The 21197-nt window shown below is 40.9% G+C and overlaps 1 protein-coding gene across 2 annotated transcripts in view; it reads right to left on the reverse strand.

Annotated features, from left to right (window-relative positions):
* Positions 1–21197, reverse strand: part of ophn1 (oligophrenin 1) — a 41587-nt gene that overhangs the window by 7987 nt on the left and 12403 nt on the right. The window contains exons 5-22 of one of the 2 annotated variants that reach the window (XM_066659442.1): positions 20016–20117; positions 19800–19910; positions 19341–19445; positions 18337–18469; positions 18037–18137; positions 17585–17676; positions 17153–17228; positions 16932–16965; positions 16595–16657; positions 14951–15025; positions 14754–14838; positions 14532–14590; positions 13643–13748; positions 11757–11916; positions 11375–11513; positions 5403–5726; positions 4920–5055; positions 844–894 (exon numbers count right to left, since the gene is read on the reverse strand). In XM_066659442.1, coding sequence (XP_066515539.1) covers positions 844–894; positions 4920–5055; positions 5403–5726; positions 11375–11513; positions 11757–11916; positions 13643–13748; positions 14532–14590; positions 14754–14838; positions 14951–15025; positions 16595–16657; positions 16932–16965; positions 17153–17228; positions 17585–17676; positions 18037–18137; positions 18337–18469; positions 19341–19445; positions 19800–19910; positions 20016–20117 — 1952 coding nt within the window. Of the gene's footprint in view, positions 1–843; positions 895–4510; positions 4611–4919; positions 5056–5402; positions 5727–11374; positions 11514–11756; positions 11917–13642; positions 13749–14531; positions 14591–14753; positions 14839–14950; positions 15026–16594; positions 16658–16931; positions 16966–17152; positions 17229–17584; positions 17677–18036; positions 18138–18336; positions 18470–19340; positions 19446–19799; positions 19911–20015; positions 20118–21197 lie in introns of those variants that run through there. The other variant, XM_066659443.1, reaches the window with a different exon arrangement.

Genomic DNA, 21197 nt, shown 5'->3' on the forward strand with positions numbered 1-21197 from the left:
AAGCACCTGCTCACCAGCACAGCCCCTCAACATCTGGCCCCCGGTTCTGGGCTCCCAGATATGCATGTTCTGGTCCAGTCTGCTCTGTTGCCCGGAGAATTCTGTGGGACTGACAGGGATTGACATGCAGCTTACACAGACGTGGGGTCCTCGACTCAAACGCCTTTCAGAGACATAATGGCGGGAATGCCATTTATAGAGCCATATTCCGACCGCCTGGTTCTGTCCAATTCAGGAACTGCGCTGCAGAGTCTGACAGGTTATAAATGAGGTTCAGAACCCAAGAGAGAGGTGTTCTGCATGTTTACACTTTCACCTAATTACTCGGACCTCCAGGGACGGCAGAGATTAGTGGGCTTGGGCCCGGAAGGTGGCTGGTTCAATGCCCTGGGCCGGCAGGGAGAATGAGGTCGGGACCAAGAAGGAACATCGCTTTCTCTTCCCTCCTCGACATCCACAGCTGAAGTGCCCTGGAGCAACTGCTACTTCTCCTTCTTCTTCTCTGTTTTATATTTCTTCGTATTCTTCATTTTCATCACATTTTTCTTCACTTTCTTCTGTCTCAATCTTCTTCTTCATGTGAACCAGTGAACGGGAACCCTTCTAAATCAGAAGAGGCCAGGTGTGCACAACTCTGGATCAGCTGTACATGAGCCTAAGTTCAGCATGCTCAATGCCACAGCATCGGGCATTGCACTGGGACCTGTATTCTCAGAACTAATTTTTGACTGAATGCAATCAAATTTTCACTGCAATGTTACAAACATATTGAGTAAAGCCTTCCCATAAGAGTGGGACACAGAGCTGCATGAATGCAAATGAGAGAAGAATGAAAAGTGGTACCTTCCGGCCTGCCTGGACGCATTCTCGAAGAACTTGGTCTTGGAGGCGACACTGTAGGAAAGGAAACAAAAACAAATACGAATAAACCATTTAATAAACAAAAACCAAAAATACGAAGAAATGGAGGGAATACATCCATGCATCCATTCATCCCTTTATCTCTTTATCTCCTTTCCTCAAGAGAACCCTGCTGATCATCTAAAGCTTAATTTTCACAGCAGCTAAAACACCAGAAATATAATGACTCCTCCCACAATGTCCAGCAGAACCAATCAGACACAAGCTCCCAGTTTAAGAACTACCCACCGACTCCTCCCATAACATCCAGCGGTTTCTAAACTATAACCAATACAGATTGATCCACACAAACCCTTCTGTGTTAATGAAGTACAGAGTGCGTGCAGCAACGGGAGCAAGCGGCACCGCCTACAGTTTAGCTCCACTGAGTTCTGTCTCCACCTGTTTCTCCAGCAGGTTTATTGAGTGATGATGATTGGTTGCTGCCCAGAGTAAGTTTTATTGCTCATAACTTGGTCTGTAATGGCTCAGGAAATACAATGATGTTCTCCTAATATTCCTTAGGAGAGAAAGAATGAGACATAAAGGAAATATGAGAGAGAGAGAGAGAGAGAGAGATAGTGACTTTACTGAGATCTCCACTAATCTCTTATGAGATCTCTTATGTCACAAGACACATTTGAGCAACAGGAGACTTGTGCTTTCTATCTGATCTCATTGATGTCTAGGAGAAACTACTGAGATCTTAGGAGATTTCCTTTTTGATTGATATTTATTTTTTTATTTTTTTTGCTGTGGGTGAGATTAGCGGCGAGGTTTAGGGACTGAACAAGCTCATCTTAACCAAGCTTACTTCTACATGGATTTGATTATAAAAATCGCTTTATACATTTGAATAAGAGGAACCAAGATCAAAGAAGAGGATGTAAATATGAAAGTTGAATAGGGCTGAGAACAGAACCCTGTGGGACGCCTTACACAATAACATCAAAGGATGAGTTCCGCTTACCAAAGGCAACAACCTGAAATCTTTATGTGATAAAGCACATACCACAGGCCACTGCAAGACCTTACAGCGTGAGGACCTGTGGCTGAATGCAATCAAAAGCATCAAACAACACTAAAGCTATCTTCCAGATATTAAGAATACATACAAAGCCATAAACACTGCTGCACACAAACTGACCAGTCATAACATTAAATCCATCTTCTTATTTCTACTCTCACTGTCCACTCTCTAAGCTCCACTGACCACACAGCACCACTTTGTAGTTCTACAGCTACAGAATGTAGTCCACCTGTTGCTCTGCATACATTTTATGACAGTTATGATTTGAGTGGTGAATAATGTGGTGATATTGACATGGTGGTGGTGTGTTACGCTAGTAAGAGTGGATCAGACACAGCAGGGCTGCTGGAGTTTTTAAGGCCCTCAGTGTCACGGATGGACTGAGGCCAGCTCAACAGCACCTTCAAAATATTCATATTAAAACCCACAAAAGAACAGTAAAAAAAATGAAATAAAACTTGAACGCCAAAGACAACATCCAGAGGCAAATCAACACCTAACCACAGTTCCACCCTCCTCCCATTCAGCCGAGCTAATCACAGTATTGTCCTCGTATCCGGGTACAATCGAGCAGGTAAAACCGGCCTCAGCTCTAAAAATAGAGCTCCAAAAACATCTCCAGATTCCAGGAGTGGCTTCAGGATCACACTGTGACAGATGTTGTGCAATAAAGCAGCTACAAATCTCAGAGAGCATTGCAGGAATCAGAACAGTATATCAAATTAATGTCTGTAACCTCCTTAAATGATCTCTGAAGCCACCTTAAAATCTCTGTAGCCATGATATGCTTTAGCTGCCTTAAAATCTATATAACTGCCTTAATATATTAATACTTCTGTAGTTTCCCTAATATCTCTCTAGCCAACTTAATATCTGTATGTCCACCATAATGTACTTGATGTACATGGTCCAGAGATGTCTGGTTACCTTCAGCTGTATTAGAAGTGAAGGACAAAATGTTATGTCCTCCTAATTTCAGGAATACCAAGCTTAATGTGAGTATGAAATTGTGTTTGTGTGTGTATTTGCATTGCCTTAAGAATGGCCATCCATCTGTCCACAGGCTACTGGAGGCTGTAGAAACGTCCAGAGCTGGTTCAATTACAGACGATGGATAGAGTCCAAGCGGTGACATGGGGATATTCTCTTCATTACTGGACAGTAGTGACCATACACTGCTCCCATTTTAACACAAACACACCCCCTCCCTGCTGTGAAACGACGCAGGAACCGGGAAACTGGCGCAGTCTGCTTTTCTATTTTCATACGTCTGGGTTTTTAAGTCCTTAGAGGAAGGATTGTCCACTCTGAAACACCTCTGGTCAGTTATTCATGCTCATATAGCACCAGGCTCACCCTGTGAACCCAAAATGACACCAAAACTAACTGCCTCAGCACTCAGGACCCATTGCTACAGTGTGCTGAAGTTCCTCTTCTTCTACTGCAGTACTATTGGACTCTATTCTGTTTGGTCCCTGGTTCCTGGTTCATTTTCCAGTGTTAAGAGTGGTTTGTTCATTGTGTATTTGCACATTGTTGTTGTTGTTGTTGTTTTTGTGAAGGACTGAACATGGCTCTGTCATCAGTTCAGACATGTCTGTAGACTATTTTGCTTCCTTGTTGCAAATTCCAGCTCTCACTGGATTAATTTTTTGGCCACCGATCAAAGGGACCCAAAAGACCATGGTGTAATTTGAGCTGCTGTTGTGAGGCAGATAAAAACAAATGTGGTCTTTGCTGTAGCTTGGAGAGTTTACAAATGGAAAGTTTGTGCTGGATGTCTGCATTGCATGGCGTAATGTGATGACTCTCTCTGGCCAATCAGCACTCTGCAAGGTTTACTTGTCATGGTTTAGTTCCCAACACTGTGACAATTCACCAGCTTCAACAAATAAAAATAAAAAAAGCTCATGACTTTATGTCAAATTTGGCTTTGAATTCCTTATTGCAAGTTGATTTGACTTTAAACTGCTTGTTGTTTCTAGTTAACTACCAAAATTGAAAGCTTTTTTTTTTTTTTATTGTGACGACTAGTGTCAAGAAGAACTTTCTAGCTACATAGCTTGTTCTTAACACTCTTTATTTAAACTCACTGAAAAGAACATCACAGATTAGTAAACAAACGACAGGCAGCATTTGGACATGGCATGTAAAGAGACTCAGCTGGAACCTACCAAAGCTGCAGTGGTTAACCCTAAGGGCGAGGCCTCAGACAAAACACAGTTCTCGCTACAAAGAAGGACCTGATATGTCCAAACACCAATAAACAACCTAAAAGCATCCTATATATTACTCCCACCCTCACAACACACAACAATGAGTGAACAAGGGGGAGTGGGGGTGGGGGTGGGTAATTAGAGTAATTAAAGAACTTGTGTTCAAAACCTGAAAACTCAAAAAATCCCGTTGAAATCACAAAACTTAATTTGAAAAGTTGAGGTAAAGGACACAAAGTTGTTGTCATGACTTACTGCTTAACAATTTTTTTTACAGTGTACATTTTGGAACACTGCTGTGAGGATCTGATGGTGTTCAGCTTCATAATCATCAGTGAGGGTCAGGGGCTGGTGTTGGAGATTAGTTCTGGATCACACCCACCACTCCAACTCATCTCAGAGGAGAAAGTTCCAGGTCGTTAACATCAGAGTTGAGAGATAAGAATTGCGCAATCAATTGGCAACTAAGAGAGGAATAAGTGCACACCCCGTGAGAAACACTTGGAACACCTGGGTAACACATGGAGCACATTGGGAACACCTGGGAAACACCTGAGGAACACCTGTGCTGTGAGTCCGAGAGAAGAACTTTCCTCATTAAGGATTAACTGCTTAGGAAATTCTTAAATCCAGATGTGTATATAGGCTTTGTTTCAATAAGCTAGGGTTATGCCTTGATCTGTACTCCCTACAAAGGCACCTGTGTAGAGTAAGAAGAATTATAACTGAAGCCAAACATAAATTCTGTGCAGTGTGTGTGTGTGTGTACTCACTATGAAGCAGGTGTGTCATCATTGGGTGTCTTCTGATTGGCTAAAGGGCGTGAGGGGGGGTCCGGGGGCCGAGTAGGTGGTCGGCAGATTGTTGTCTTCTCTGGAAATGGGCGAGTTTTTAAACAGTCGCTCTCAGCTACACACACACACACACACAAACACAAATACTTCAGAATATATTATATATTATAGACATTACTCTGTACTATCTGTGAACTGAATTCTAAAATGAGGAGCTGTTCTGAAATTTGTGACTGGACTTGGTTAGTGCTGATCCGTCTCTAACCCGGGCGGGTCCAAAACCCTTCTAACAAAACAACTTCACACACTTCGCACCCACCCCTTGCATTAATGAGCACTCCCTTATTAACCCTCCACCACCCAGATCAATAGGATCTTCAGACAGAGCAACAATATAAAAAAAACAAGATAATAGAAAATATAAATAAATAAATAAATAATGTGTTTTGATTGCTAGGTTACCGTCTCTGGTTGTCATGGTGACCCTGGGAGGCGGTCTCCTGCCCTGGAAAGACTGTGTCCGGTTGACGGTGGTTGCTGTGGGCTCCCCATTCGGCCGAGAGGGATCGGGTTTCCCTACAACACCAAGACGCTGAGGAGGAGTGCGAGATGGAGGAGAGGAACGAGGGAGAGATGGAGGAGAGGAGCGAGGAAGAGATGGAGGCGAGGATGGCAGGGGCGGGGCCACCGGAGGTGGGGTCAGTTTTGATCTATGATACAGAGGTGGACTCGTAAAGCTGAAATCAGAATCAGGAGTATAATGAGCCGAACCATTTATCTCCTGACCTGGAACAGAGAAGCAGAAAAACATGGAGTTAAACTCTAGACTTACTCACCTGTTACTCACTGAATATTCATTAATCAATAGAAGTATGCTAATTGTACTCAAATTAATCAGAATTCACAGTTAATTATGCAATAATGTATGTGTCTTATTGTGGTAAATGAGCCTCAGATGTACCAGTATACCAATATAACCAATATACCTTGGTTATAACACGGACAAATAGATATCATTAACATGTTATAAATCAACTATGCAATGATTGTGTTATAAAGAAGCCATTATCATGTCATGAATATTTCATTAGCATGGCATAAGGATGTTTTTATAAACATGTCATTACCACATCAAATGTTTCATAAAATGTCACAAACATGTTATATGTCCAAAGCATAACAAAAATGTCATAAATACAATAAAAGGCATAAGCATGTTATAACAATGTCATGACTCTGTTATAATGATCCACGAGGCATGGCGTATGTCATGGCTAGCGTACGTAAAGCTAGTTGGAAGCTTTTAGCTTTCCGTTACTGTTTGCGCTGTCATTTTCTCTGTCAAATGATTCTACAGCATATACATTGACACCTAGTGGCCTGGATGTAGTAGAATTCTGGATAAATCACTGACAGCATTTTTTAATGCATGAGGCAGATTATTGAGACGCTGTATTTAGAGAGCAATTGTGTCACGGTTTGTTCCCACCCACCGCATGCAACCAGTGTCTTTTTACTACCTCAGTGGCAAGAGTTACTGCCACGTTTCATTACGATGGATTCTAATCTTCCCGTTTTTATTGCGATTTTAATTATATTTGCTCTGAGAAAAGATTGAAATGGACAGGAGTTGCTCTGGCATTGCATTCTGGGATTGCCTTCACGGCTAAGGAAGGGTTTGATGCTTCCTTAAAATTCTGCCAAATTAAGATACCATCGTAGGCAGCATAATGAGGTATCTAAGAATTGCAGCTAGTTAGACAGCTCACTAGGTTTTGGAACAGACCCATTTTGTCGGATACATGGGGGACCCACTTTATGTGGCATACATTTATTCATTTAAAGAAAACAAGCAGATAGATACTGTTTTGGCTATTAAAGTGAATGATTGACCCTCGAAGCAGAGCAGTGAGCTCTGAATCTGGAGTTGTTTTAAATTGGTTCAGAAGGATTTTATTCCTGGACTGGCTTTGTTTGAACAAAAATTCATGGATATTTATAAACAAAAATTCCTCGAACCACATCAAAAGACCTCAGAAAAGTGCAGCTAACCTTTTTGACATTGAGAAAAGCTTGCTTCTGGGATTCATTTACAACATAATAAGCAAGGAATGAAACCTCTCTAATGGTAGCAAAGGCATTACAACTGATACAAACTGTTAGTACATGCTTATAACATTGTTAGTAAACTGTTTTAACATAATACACAAAACAACCTATATTTTGGATCCTTTTGTTTTTAAAATAACATGAAGTAAATTATTTTTATTTTATCTTAAATAAAAGGTGTAACAGTCTCCAGTGGGGAAGCTGGAGCATTGCTGTGAGGATGTGATGGCCAGCAGCCTTCATATAAATGTCAGTGAAGTTTAGCGCTGATTTTGTATGAGTAGATCTGGAACAAACACCTCTCCAACTCATCCCAATGAAAAAGAAGGCCACCATGTCCAGCGATAAATGAACCTGTGGGGTTTAGTGCCGTGGAGCAGTTGAACTGTGTCCTCTACAGTGTCGAAAAGTGGGGTGGTATTCAAGCAGGTGTCTGTTAACTCTAAGGGCTGGTTTGGATGTGTTTCTCAGTTCAGGCGTTACAAGAGGGTTTGTTGTGGTCTGACGCCAAGGACAACAGCTGCACTGCACGCACACACACACACAAACGAACACTCACACCATCATTCACACACACTCTCTCTCTCACATATACACAAACACACACAGATACATAGAAACCAACACCCACACAGTCATTCACATCTCTCTACCACCCCCCCCCACACACACACACAAAAACACTCCACATACACATGCTATCAGTCAAAATACCCAGCTGCATGAACATTTGCCAAAACCTGACCAAAAACATCCCTCTCTCTCTCTTACACACACAAACACACTTACACACAGACCCAGTCTGAGAACACAGTACTTTGTACAGGTTTCTTCCTGAAAGAGAATCTATTCTATATTTAATATTTACACCAGTGTCACTGCATCCCAAAGTCTTCAGACTGCCCTTATACACACCTTATTCACACAGTCACACTCATCCATTCACACCTGAGCAGAGAGGACCGAACCCAGGAGCCTGAGACCCTTCAGCTGTGTCAGACATGTTTCCTGCAGTGCCACCATGCTGTTAGTCAATGTGTTGCCTTTAGATCGGACTGGACTCCATTTGTTTAATCAGAATTGAGTCAGGGCTCCTAAAAACACCCCTCCCCTCACCCCGCTTGGAAATATTAAAGAATAAAGAGGGAGGAAAATAAAGATGTAAAAAATGAAGAGTGATGTTTGTTATTGTTTAAAAACCCACACACACAGGAAGAGCTCACGGAAACGGAAAAAAATACCACACACACCAGGAGAAACCAAGCCTCCACGGCTTTTAGCAAAAGACACAAACTTTATTCCAGCTCAGTGAGGGTAAGTGGTAAATGGAAAACAACTGCATTCATTTAATCAATGCACACACACACACACACACACACACAGCACCATTCGCTAAAAAGCATAAAGTCACATTAAGTGATTAACAGCTTCATCTGTGTTTTAACGAGAGATGGAGAATAATGAGTTTAAAGGTTAATCACTAAAAACAACTTCATCAGCCCTGAGCAGCAACTCAACAACAAGCAAACGCCACAAGCTAACAAGTAAACAAGCAGCACTCAGCAACAAGCGTTGAGACGGCAGAGACGCTACAGAGACGAAGCTTAAACCAGAGTTTGAGAAAGAAGCTAAACAAAATTAAAAAGAAAAAACAGGTCCCACATTCTCTTCATTAGAAACACAGCAGCTACGAGGCTAATGTCGCTAACAAACAACTCGGTTAGCAACACACTGAGGACTGTGATCTCTAAAGCACTAGGGCTTAAATCCGTTCATCAGCTCAACACACTCGGAGGAGAACACTAACCACCGATACAGTTATACACTCATTAAGCACAAACACATGTAATATACATACACACGTATACACACACAGACACCTATTGCACGAACACACATTATACATATTGTATGCATGCATTACACACACACACACACTAAGCGAAGGAGGCAACATATTTAAACCCTAAACTGAGGCCAGACACTGTGTTGTTAGTGGAGTGGGGTCTGAGGACATGGAGTTGTGTGTGTGTGTTTAAATTCAGCCCGAACTGGATTTTCTAATCTGGTTGTATTCTGAAGAAGACGCAGTGGAAAATGAAGACAGTTACTAGCTCCTTCTTCCCTCACAAATGCTTCACATTCCCTTGTTCTCTTTTCCTCTGCCTGCTGCACTTAAACGGCACCGCTGTCACGCCACGGACATAAAGACGCTCGTCTGCAGGCTGTTTACGGCAGGAAGTGTGTGAGAACCCCACGAAAAGTGCTTCTCCTGCAGATATTTAATATCCTAAAGAACCGGACTCTAAAACTTAATTACACATCATTTCCTGATGTCTGCGCACTAGAGCAGACTTGACTGCAGCAAGGGATATCCTACAACCCCTCTAGAGGACAGAGACGTCCACTGCATGGAGGACCTTCACTGTTCACCGTTTTGAGGGACACGGGATATGACCACTATCCATTTTTTATTTGGGAATCAATGTTAACTACTGATTATATTCATCAGCTCAACACGCTCGGAGGAGAACACTAACCACTGATTATATTCATCAGCTCAACACGCTCGGAGGAGAACACTAACCACTGAGTCTGTTCATCAGATGTTAGTGTGTTATCTTTTGTGGCGATTGCATCTTTGATCTGGGTTTATAAATATAGTAAATGAAGATCAAGGAGAAGTCAATATCACATGTGACTCTCCTTGGAGCTTTTGAAATGCTTTCTGTGAGATCAGAATCCTAATTAATTTAATTAATCATAAATTCGTTTAACTTTAATTTTAAGGTGAACTGAGGCCATTTGCTTCTCCAGTGAAAACACACATGATTTACAGGGCAGGGCCGAGCTCGCCTTACTCCGGGAAATTAAATTGACTTTAACCTACATTGCATTAAGTGTGTGTGTCTGTGTGTGTGTGTGTGTGTTAGCAGTGTTTCGAGGTGATTTAAGGTGATTTTCTTGGGGTCCACAACAGCAGAGTGTGAGCAAACGCCAGAAGAAACACTGTTAAAATTATCTGTATTTTCTTTCTGAGTGTGTGTGCGCGTTTGAGTGTGTGTGTGTGTGTGTGTGGCAGTAATATTAGCCAGCATTAAAAAAATATACACAGAATAGAAGCAGGTGCTGGCTGAGCTGTTCTCGTAAAAAAAGCGAACAGGACGACACTGCGGCACCTCTCCAGACTTTTCTCTGAAATCGTAAAAACGTTTGCGCTAAAAAACACACAGCAAATCTTCCCAGGGATCCTGTGATTTTAGAACATTTTAACAGCATGTAAACTGTGTTATAAAACATGCATAACTACTTATAACACCTGTGGTAAGCTCATCGTATATAGTCTATAACTGTTACAAAGTATCCTGCACCTGTAATCAATTATACATTCATTGTTATAAATGTGTAACACAACTCCAGGGATAAGTCTGCAAAGCTCCTGTGTAATTCTAATGTAATTAGATTAATTCTGCATTCATAATGCTTTATACATAATTCAGAGTGTAATAAAGCATGCAGTACAAACTCTAACTGCTTATTACACAGGTATAACAGCTGTCTCTATTTTTCTGTTTGTTTCTGACATTACGGTGCTATAAAGTGTTGTCTATGATATATCTCAGATTATTAATATATTATTAACATATTATTAACACAGGATTCATGGGAAGCTTTACCCAGACACACACGCATGCACTCAGCCTCTCACAGCAATGAGAAATATGCCTTTACATAAGAGCAAAACAAATAAACAAAAATGAAATCTACTAAATAATAAAGATGTTAGTTAGTAAAAGTATAAAAATGTAAAAAAGAAATAAAAATAAAAAGGAAGATTACAAAAACATCTGAAAATATGAAAAGATATGGTCATATATTATAAAACAAAAAAGGGTAAAAATTAAAAATATTCTTAATCAGAAAAATAGCAACGTTAATGTTACATATAGTCATATGGAAGATATACAACTAATAGCATTAAAGATATAAATGACACAAAATATAAGAATTTTAAATTTTAAAAATAATTGTTAAAATAGATGTGAAATTTTTGAAGACCCCAAAAAATAAAATATTAGTCAGATCAAATATAAAAGAAAAACATTCTGAAAATTTGGTAATTAATAACGAATGAATGATATACGAAGTCACAAAAACACTGTTAATAACAATTAAAAAAACTATGAAAGTATGAAAATAAAAATGAAAAATGTTACTTAAGAGTAAAACGATGAAGATGAACATGATGAAGATGATGGTGACGACGGTGATGATGAAGGCTGACAGATGTTAATGATATTTATTGATATTTTATAATTATTTACTCTCGGAGTTGGGCTGCTGGAGGGAGGGGGTAATTCTCGGTGGCCGTTTGGAGATGGTGATTGGCTGTCGCTTCCGAGGCACCGCCCTTGGGGGTGGGACTGGGGGTGCCGTGCTCTCCTCCGGAGGACCTCTGAAAATCTGAGAGAGAACATCAAAGAGACAGACTTCAAAGAAACATCAAAAAAAAAAATAAGGTGCACTGAATTCTTCAGAACAAAATCTTTGACAGTTTAACTGTGTTTTTATCTCGGAATTCATTCATTCATTCATTCATCTTCTTTAAGTTTTTACCCAGTCACACACTCACATCTGTTTGACAGTCCCTTACACTCACTCACTGACTCACTCACTCACTCACTCACACCTACAGACAGCTCTGACCTTATTGTGCTCTTCGATGAGGATCTCCACGACAATGTTCTGGAACTTTATGTCCAGCATCGCCGCCACCGTGTCCTCCTCTGCCCTCATGAGCGTTGGCCCGAAGATCACACCCATGTTTGATGGTGTCATCAGGTTCTCGTTGCTATAGCTACACACACTGAACAAAAACATAGACTGGTGTGAGTGTGGGCGGCAGGTGGAGCAGCAGGGAGTGTTGCAGTCACACAGCTCCAGGGGCCTGGAGGTTGTGGGTTTGAGTCTCGCTCCGGGTGACTGTCTGTGAGGAGTGTGGTGTGTTCTCCCCGTGTCCCCATGCTCCGGTTTCCTCCCGCCTTGTGAAGGACTGGTGCCCCCTCCAGGGTGTGTTCCTGCCTTGTGCCCAATGATTACAGACCATGAATGAATGAATGAAGGTGTGAGCGTGTGGAACATGTGTGTGAGTGATGGGGGGATTGTGTGAAACAGAATGAATGATCCTTACTCTGAACTGCGCTGGAACTAGATCATCGGTGTCACTACCTTCACCTGGCAGTGGTTTTAATCTTGTGGCTCGTCTGTGTTTTTGTGTGTGTGTGAGTGTGTGTGTCCTGCCTGAGGCTGCTCTCATGTTCTGGGAGCTGAGCAGTGCAGAGTAAATGCAGATAATGAAGTGTAAATAAAGAGAAGGGGCGGAGTCTTGGGCACCTAAGCCTTTAGAAGGCATTCTTCAGCTGAAGATGTCTAAAGAAAAAACAATGGGTGTGTTTACTGCCACTTCCCCCAGCAAGAACACACTCCTCAGATATGTGGGTATGTCTGCAGGTCTGACTGTGTGTATGTACGTCTGTGTGTTAAAGAGAGAGAGTGAAAGAGAAAGATTAACAACATCTTCCCAAAGTGTCTTCACTGTGGTTGCTGTTTTGTTCTGGTGTGTTTTATGGCTCAGCAGTTTCCCAGCATGTCTTGATACAACTAGATACATTGTGATAGTATTCTGCAGGCCCCCTAGTGGCCATATCCATCTCCATAGTGAGTGAAATAAATCAGAGCACAATCAGAGCTTGCTAATACACCATTGCCACCTTGCCAGTGAACCGGTCCCCTGCATTTTTGTGTTGGGGACCAAAGATACGTCATCAGCGCGGGTCACTGCTGAGCTGGGTTCCAGTGGGTTCTCTTGCCCAGAGATAAACAGATAGAGTCAGGACAGAGTCATGGTTAATCCACTGTTTACAGCGCAGTCAGATTAAAATAAGATACGACGTGGAAATGATGCAGAGTTCAGTGGTCAACAGCAAAGAAAAGTAGCCGACTCTCCTCGAGTGGCACTGAACCTAGCCCCAGAAACACACAGATGGAGCACGTTCCCTTTTTATTTCCTTTTATTTATTTCTATAACACTCTGTAAATGACCCATCCAGCTCCACTGAGACATGACGCTTTATTTCAGGTTCTGAGCTCTTTCTGGAGCTTCTTTATCTCAACTCATCCACAGTCACCATCATGGTTCTTGCTGAAGAACCCACCATTCTTTTGCTCCAGCTGGGAACAGACCTTTCCTGGTTCTGTGACCTGTTTATGTTGGTTGAATCGAGCCAAGTGACTCCAGATTAGGTTCCAGACAGGAACAGAACCGGATTGGTTCTGGTGGTCATTGGTGGAAAACGGCTGTGTGTGGTCTACGTTCTCTCTCTCTATACAAATGATGTACTGGACTTTCTGTGCCATCATTACATTCTAGTTCAAGTGTTCTGTTCTGTTCTAGACCCCAACAAAATAAACATTTAAGAATGTTTGGATTCGTTTAACCATTGTCATTTCACAACACACACACTGTGTGTCTGAGAGAGAGAGAGAGAGAGAGAGAGAGAGAGAGAGAGAGAGAGAGAGAGAGAGAGATTTACCTGACCAGATGCTTAATGAGGAGTTCCAGCATTTCTCGATTCTGTTCAGGAAGATTATATACCAGAGAGTGAACCGCCCCCAAACGATAATCTAGATTCTCTGACTCTATACACACGCACACATACACACACACACACACACACAGAGGAGTCATTAAGGGTGCAGTAACCTCAGTGTCTGTACACAAAGATAAACACACACACACACACACACACTGAGCATGTGACCCCCAGAGAAGAGAGTAGAAACAGAAGTCTAATCAAGTGGAAAGATACAGTAGAAGCTGTTGTGTTTCTGTGTGTGTGTGTGTGTGTGTTTGTGTGTGAGTGTGTACTACTAAGAGAAAAGACCTAAACAGGGATTTCCTCTCTCTCTGTTCCTTTTTTCTTCTAAACAGATGGAGCAGAAACAAGAGTCCTCAAATAGCCCAAACACACACACACACACACATTGAGAGAGAAAAAGACCAGTGCGCACTCATCTGGGAACACAACACAAGGGACTGAGTACAAACAAATTTCTTGAATTCAATTTGTTTGTTCAAAAATGAAACAGCTTTCAGACACGACACAGACATGCGTTCTAGAACAGTGAAACTCTTCTAAAGTTCTAAAAAGGCTGAAACTACAGGTTCTAGAGCTGAGAATGGGATCTAAGACATGAAACGTGTGGCTCTAGAACTGTGAACACTTGCTGTAAGGTTTAGAAAGGTAAATTTGTACCTTCTTGAGGTTCTAGAGCTGTGGAACTTGTCAGTTCTTGACAGCTCTGTATCTGTCAGTCTATGAACTCTACAAAGGTAATGGCAAGGATTCTAGGCATCTGAAGATTTCAGCTATGGGTTAAAAGTGAGTTCTAGGAAGGTCTAAGTACATGGTGGGTTCTTACTTGCTGCGCTGATGAGCTCTCTGTGCAGGGTGTAGGTCATTAACGGTTCACTCAGACTCCTGTGGGAGAAACACACACAAACACACACACAGAAAAAGAACATTTTAATTATCAGTTACATAGAAGACTGTAAATATTTACAGTGAGTGTGCTTGTTTCCAAATAACTCTCTCTCACTCTGTCTGTATGTGTGTGTGTGTGTGTACGTATGTATATGTGTACCGCAGATAGAACTTCATGGCACTTGTGATGGTTTTAATGTCCCAGTCACTGTGGTTCAAATCCACGTCTCCCGGACACTTTGAGTCTACACACAAACAAACAAGAGCTCAACATACTTGGAGGAGAACACTCACCACAGTCACTACACAATCAAAAAACAATCAACAGACAAACACTGCTTTAGATCAGACGCTCACCAAAAAAGGCATTCAGAAGTTTCTGGACTTGGATGTTACTACCGACCGTCCGGTACACACCTTCCTGAGTCAGACCTGAGAGAGAGAGAGAGAGAGAGAGAGAGAGAGAGGGAGGGAAAGAGATGAGCATAAATTGCAGGATAAAATAAAAAAGAGGGATAAAGGAAAAAGAGTGAGAGTGGTGATGGATAGAGTGATAGAGGGATTATGGAGGTGTAGTACAGGAAGAGTGTTCTGCTGGAGTCAGTGGAAAAGTTCAGTGATTCACTGCAGCTGCCAAGAGCGCTAGCGTTTAGCCAACGCTAGCACTGTCGCTGGCCAAGTGTGCAGCGTAATGTCGGGGGAGTTTTATTGATCCGTTAGCGGTGTAAACACGTCCACTAACGAGCTTCATTAACCACATTCCTCATGCTAATAGCTTCATAAAAGCCTTAGCGTTCCTGCTCACGCTGCTAACAGCATTTACACTGCTGCTAACGCTAATGCTAAAGCTATACCACAGCTCCTAATGTACACTAAACATACACTAAACAACAGCTGGTGGAGTATATACAGCACGGGGTGGAGGAACCGTGCTCCACACACTCATGTTTATGTGAAGGCTGAATGCCATTAAATCCTCACAGCAATGTTCTAATATCTAGCAGAACCCAGCATGAGTTCACTCCAGAGAACACAGTTCCACTGGTCCACCCTGCTTTAACTTCCTTTGGAGGATGCTTAGGCTCATGTGTAGCTGCCTCAGAACATCTCAGTCCACCTTAATTCACTCATTATAAAAAGGATCCATGCGGGATAACATTAAAGAGCAATGGTGAATACACTATTATAAACCTGTTATTAATATAAACTTATTATATGTGTATTACACAGAGTCTGTCTATAACTGCTCTTCTTTATGGTTTCGTTCTTTTCCTTCATTCTGTGAGCGAGGTAACGTCTGAGGAATGAAAAAAATGTCAATCTGGCTCTCACAGCGAAGGGGGAGTCTCTCTCGTTTCTTCCTATTTTCTTCCCTCCTTTTTTCAATTTATGACTCGTTTTCTGTCCTCTGCCTTTTAATTATCCACCTCTCATTCTGCTTTTTCATTCCCTCCCTTTCTCTTCTCCTGCTTCTCTTTCTTTTCTCTTCCACAGACACATCCTTTACTTTTTTTACTGTCCTCGTCTTAAAGAGGGTGTGAATGTCCTTCATTTACAGGTTTCGATTTAAACACACACACACACACACACACACACACACCACTGCTGAAGCAAAGCACATGGTGGTGCACTGCTGCCCTCTCTTGTTCACTCTTGGTGTATATGCATTTGTGTGTGTGTGTGTGTGTGTGTGTGTGTGTGTGTGTGTGTGTGTGTTTATTAAATCTTTAATGTTATAAAGAATATTAAGGAATTAACTTTGTTCTAAATAAAAGCAGGAAGGGCTCATATTTATTTTAAATGAATTAAAACTGAAGAAACAGTATCAGACACATCTGTAAAACCTGTAAAAACTTCCCTCAGTTTCCATTTGTTTTCACTGTTAAATACTTGCTTTCTTTTCCTTATTTTATCTAAAATATTAATTTCATTTCTGCTTCTACTCTATTTTTTTCTCTTTCATTTCCTTTTGAATTTCACTCTGAATGAAATCTACTTCACCTTTGGTCTCGATGACATTGATGCATTTTCTTACAAACTTGAATCCTGTCTCGTTCAGTTCCACTGTGGAACAAACAAACACACATATAATAAATAAAATAAGTTAATGTAAAAGTGCATATATTTAATAAACTGCCAAATCAAATGTATATATTAAATAAAAATATGAATTTTGAATATGAACAAATAACCTACTGCAAATCATTTTTATTACAGAAATATTTTGATCATTGAACACATGGATTATAAACAAACAGAAATAAAAGTACAAAATGTTATGTTTAAAAATTCTATCCATAAATTAAAGTTGTGTTTATGAAAAATAAGTGATACATACTTTCAGCTTGTTTCTGAATCGGAGAATGATAAATCTACAGAGAAAAAGACAGAGAAGAACATTAAAGTTTATACAAATAATTCAAAGAAAGACAGAGAGAGAGAGAGAGAGAGAAAGAGAGAAAGAAAGAGAGAGAGAGAGACAGCAGTGAGGCAGAAATGCAGTCTATCCTCCTGAGACCTGCAGGGGGCGCAGGAGAGACAGTGATGAATGATCCTCACCGGTTCTTTTCCATCCATCGCCTCCATCCACTGCTTCCTGTTGGTCTCAGACAGCGCCTGAAGGGTCACCAAGGGTCTACAGCAAAGTCACAGTTACCAAGAAAACAACAGTTTATTACTGTGTATGCAAATTAAAACCGTACCGCCCAATGTAACTCACTTAATCCATGTGATCTGATCTAATCTCATCTGATCTGGTCTACTGTTATTAAAAGTTATTCACTCTTATTAAACCTAATATGATCTTATATTTTATTTCACGTCATCTAAACTTCATCTAATCCAATCATAATCCCAATCCCTAATCTATAATATTCTACTGTAAACCTAATACAATCTAATCCAGTCGACTCTGTTATATAATGTAGTCTAATGTACCCCCTTGTCTAAATGAATTAAATCCACTCTGTTATATCTGGCTGTGTCTCTGACCTCTCCTGAGTCTCAATGTCGAAACAGAAACGTTTGTCGATGGACTCGGATTTACGGCGAATACACGACTTCAGTGTCAGATCCACAGGACCCTGAGAAAGACAGAGAGACGGAGAGAGAGAGAGAGAGAGAGAGAGAGAGAGATTCAGTCTATTTTGACTACATTTCAAATATTAATACTATACTATAAATAAGTAATTAAATAAAAAATGCTAAATGTTAATATTGTTTTTTTTATTATTATTTAAGCAACAGAAGAGGAGAGGGAGTGAGGGAGTGTGTTGTCACGAACTGTTGTATAAAGGCAAAAGGACAGTCGAGGTTGTGTGTTATAGAGAAATAACCACACACACACACACACACACACATATATTTGATAAATGTTCATAAATATTGATAAAAATCTACAAATGTTGATAAATGTTTACGAATGTTCCCGTTGCGTTTGTTACCTGCTTTGTTCCAGGTTTCTGTTCCATGGGGAGCATCAGCAGCTGTTTACTGTCCTTCATGTATCTACAGTAATATTTCACCCAGGTCATCCCCAGAGCCCCTGTAACACACAGAGAGAGAGAGGAGCGGGAACATGGCAGTGAGGATCTGATGGCATTCACCCTTGACACAGTGTCCACACTGGTTTCTGGCCAGTGATGTACGACTACAAAAACGACTGTAACTCTGTTCAGACTGTAAAGGTGACCTAGTGCACATGAGGGAGCAGTGACTATAATAGAGACTATAGTAGCCCTTACATTTCTCCTGGACGTAGAGGTAGCCCTCTATGCTCGGCTGCTGGCCGTGTCTGATGAAGACGGGTTTGGGTTGTTTCATCCTCTTCATCAGTTCCTCCATTTCTTCTCGAGTGCTCTCAAAGTGATTCCGCGTCTACGGAACAGAGCAGAGTTTTGCTTATTCCTGAGTTATTTATTTCAACTTTAATTTAACCAGTCAAGTCATTAAGAACATATTCTTATGTACAGTGGCAGCCTGGGCTACAGGAGGAAACAAGGGGATAATAGAGGAAATAAATGAAAGGAAAGAGGAAGAGATAAAGTATAAAACATTTGCTAAATGATCAGACGTAGAGGAATAAAAACAAATGAACAACTTTGACAAATTCAATTAGCAGAAAAAGAGCTAGATGTATCAGTAATAATTATTGTGATGTGTAATAGGAACATGGAATAAATCTGATATAAATTAAAGATTAAATAAAATATTAAAGATGCCACTGATCATTTGCAATCCCAAAAATTAGCTCACATTATATTTATTAAAATGACTATTAATTAATTTTCTATTTTCTTTTTGTTCCACACATGAAGGGTTTATTCACTTTTAAAGCAACACTAAGTAAAAGCTGGTGTTTTTGCTTATGCCCTGAAATTAAGGGGGATGGATGGAGCAGAGGTTACAAAGTGCAGTTTCTGCAGTGCAGAGCCCATGTTGCAATGACAGAGGCTCTATTCTCCCTATTACAGCTCAGTAGAGTAACACAATGATTTTGAAGCTGTAATTCCAAGCTAATATATAATACATAATGTCCCTTTAATGTGATTATTCATGTTTCTATTTTCTTTCTGTAAATTGAAAGAATCTATTTGCTGAAGTCCGTCAATGAACCAGTTTCACCACATGGTGGCAGTCATCACTATTACATGTATTGGAGGACTCCTTCTGGATCTCTGTTGCTCCAGAGGACACAGCTCCACATACCACTGAGCTGGTAACTGATAGATGAATGTGATTGGCTCACGTTTTGGAGACTGAGCTGCAGCTCCTGTTTGTATGGAAGGAAATCCTGAGTCATCTCCACAGTCAGATTATTCAGGGTCAGGATACTCTGCAGAAACGCCAAGACCTACAGAACACACACACACAAGATTATGATCTGGTTACAAGCCCCTTTCGAAGTGGGTAATGTGAATTGTCAGTTATTGAAGTTGAAGTTGGAGCAGAAGAAATGGTCAGTGTATGGATCTGAGGGCCACACTGTGGTGGTTGTAATGTTTTGGTCTGTCCCCAGACCAGTGCATCAGTGTCCCCTGGGCCCCAGGACTCTCTCAGTTCATCGCTCATCCTTCCTCTGACCACTTACTTACCACTTCACACCTTTCTGGAGACCGACCAAAACATTACAACCATCACAGAGTTCTGGAGACGGATCAAGAACATCACAGGACTGTCTGGTGTCCCAATACTTGTGGACACTTACGGGTTCGACAATGTCAAACTTCTTCCTGTCCTCCACCTGCTGGATCTGATACACGTACTCCACAGAGGACTCATAAAACATCTGCCTCTCCCGCTCCAGCACATCGTCCGCCTGGAGACACACACACACACACATATATATATATTTATATATAATATACACACTTACACAACATCTCTCTCTATTTCTCTCTCTATCTCTCTCGATCTCTCTCACCTCCTGTAGCTGAGTCTCTTTTTTCTTGGCTGAGAGGTTGAGGTGTTTGTCGAGGAGTGAGTAATATTTCTCACTCTCCTTCTCAAACTTCTTCCGTCTCTCCTGAAACACACAGACACAGGAAAGACAGGACTTATATTATATTGTGATGTGTTATAATGTACTGTATTGTCCTGATTTGTGTCGTATTGTAGTGTAGTTTAATGTGTTATAGCGTCTTGTACAGTATAATAAAGGAGTGAACTGCAGACTGCTGGACACTAGTGTGTACTACACTCAGATGAAGTTGATGGAATGTTCTGGATGGATCTGAGCTTCATTTTCTGGCGAACGGTGACTTTTCCACGTTTACTCTTTCCACCCACAGTCTAAACTCATCCCTCACATTCTCTCTCTCCATCTATTTATTTCCATTCATTTATCTCTTTCTCACTCTCACACAAACACACACTCATCTGTATTCATTTTATATCTTTCTTTCCCCTCATATTCTATTCATTTCTCTGCCCCCCACAACACTCTCATTCTCTGATTTATGTCTGTTTTAAATTTATGTGGGCCTCTTATATTTATGTCTCTATCTCTCTCTGGCTCTCTCTCTTTTTCTGGCACTTTCATAAATTTGTCTCTGTTTTACGTTTTTCCTCTCAGTTTGACAGTCTGAAGAAAGCCCAACTGTCTCAGTCTCTCTCAGCTCCAGTAGATTCAATACTAAATCAAACATATTCAAGGAAGAATAAAACATAAATATTTTTGTATACATAATGCAGTATAAATGCATCTACAATGCATACTATGGCACACATAATACTTTATGTATAATGACTGCTGTAAGTCTGTATAATTAATTAAAAACACATATTGCGACATTCATAACACTTTATAAGGTTGTGTGAGTTTATAAAGGCTGGTCTCACAGCCTCCCCGTTTGTTGATTTGGGGGTTTGTGTCATTGTTGTGTTTTATGCAGGTGGAAGATATAGTTTTGTGTGTGTGTGTGTTTGCCTGGTGTGTGATGATGACATGGGCAGAGCAGTATCCATTGTCTGTGAGACTGCCACTCATCATCATAAACAAAGAACAAATACTGCTTTTTTACCTTGTTCCCTATTACCATAGAAGGGCAAATATTGTCACATACTGGCAGCATGTTGTTGTTTCAGTACCGGTCTTTTGTGTACG

This window comes from Hoplias malabaricus, chromosome 2 (assembly GCF_029633855.1).
Source record: "Hoplias malabaricus isolate fHopMal1 chromosome 2, fHopMal1.hap1, whole genome shotgun sequence".
NCBI classification, from domain to species: Eukaryota; Metazoa; Chordata; class Actinopteri; order Characiformes; family Erythrinidae; genus Hoplias; species Hoplias malabaricus.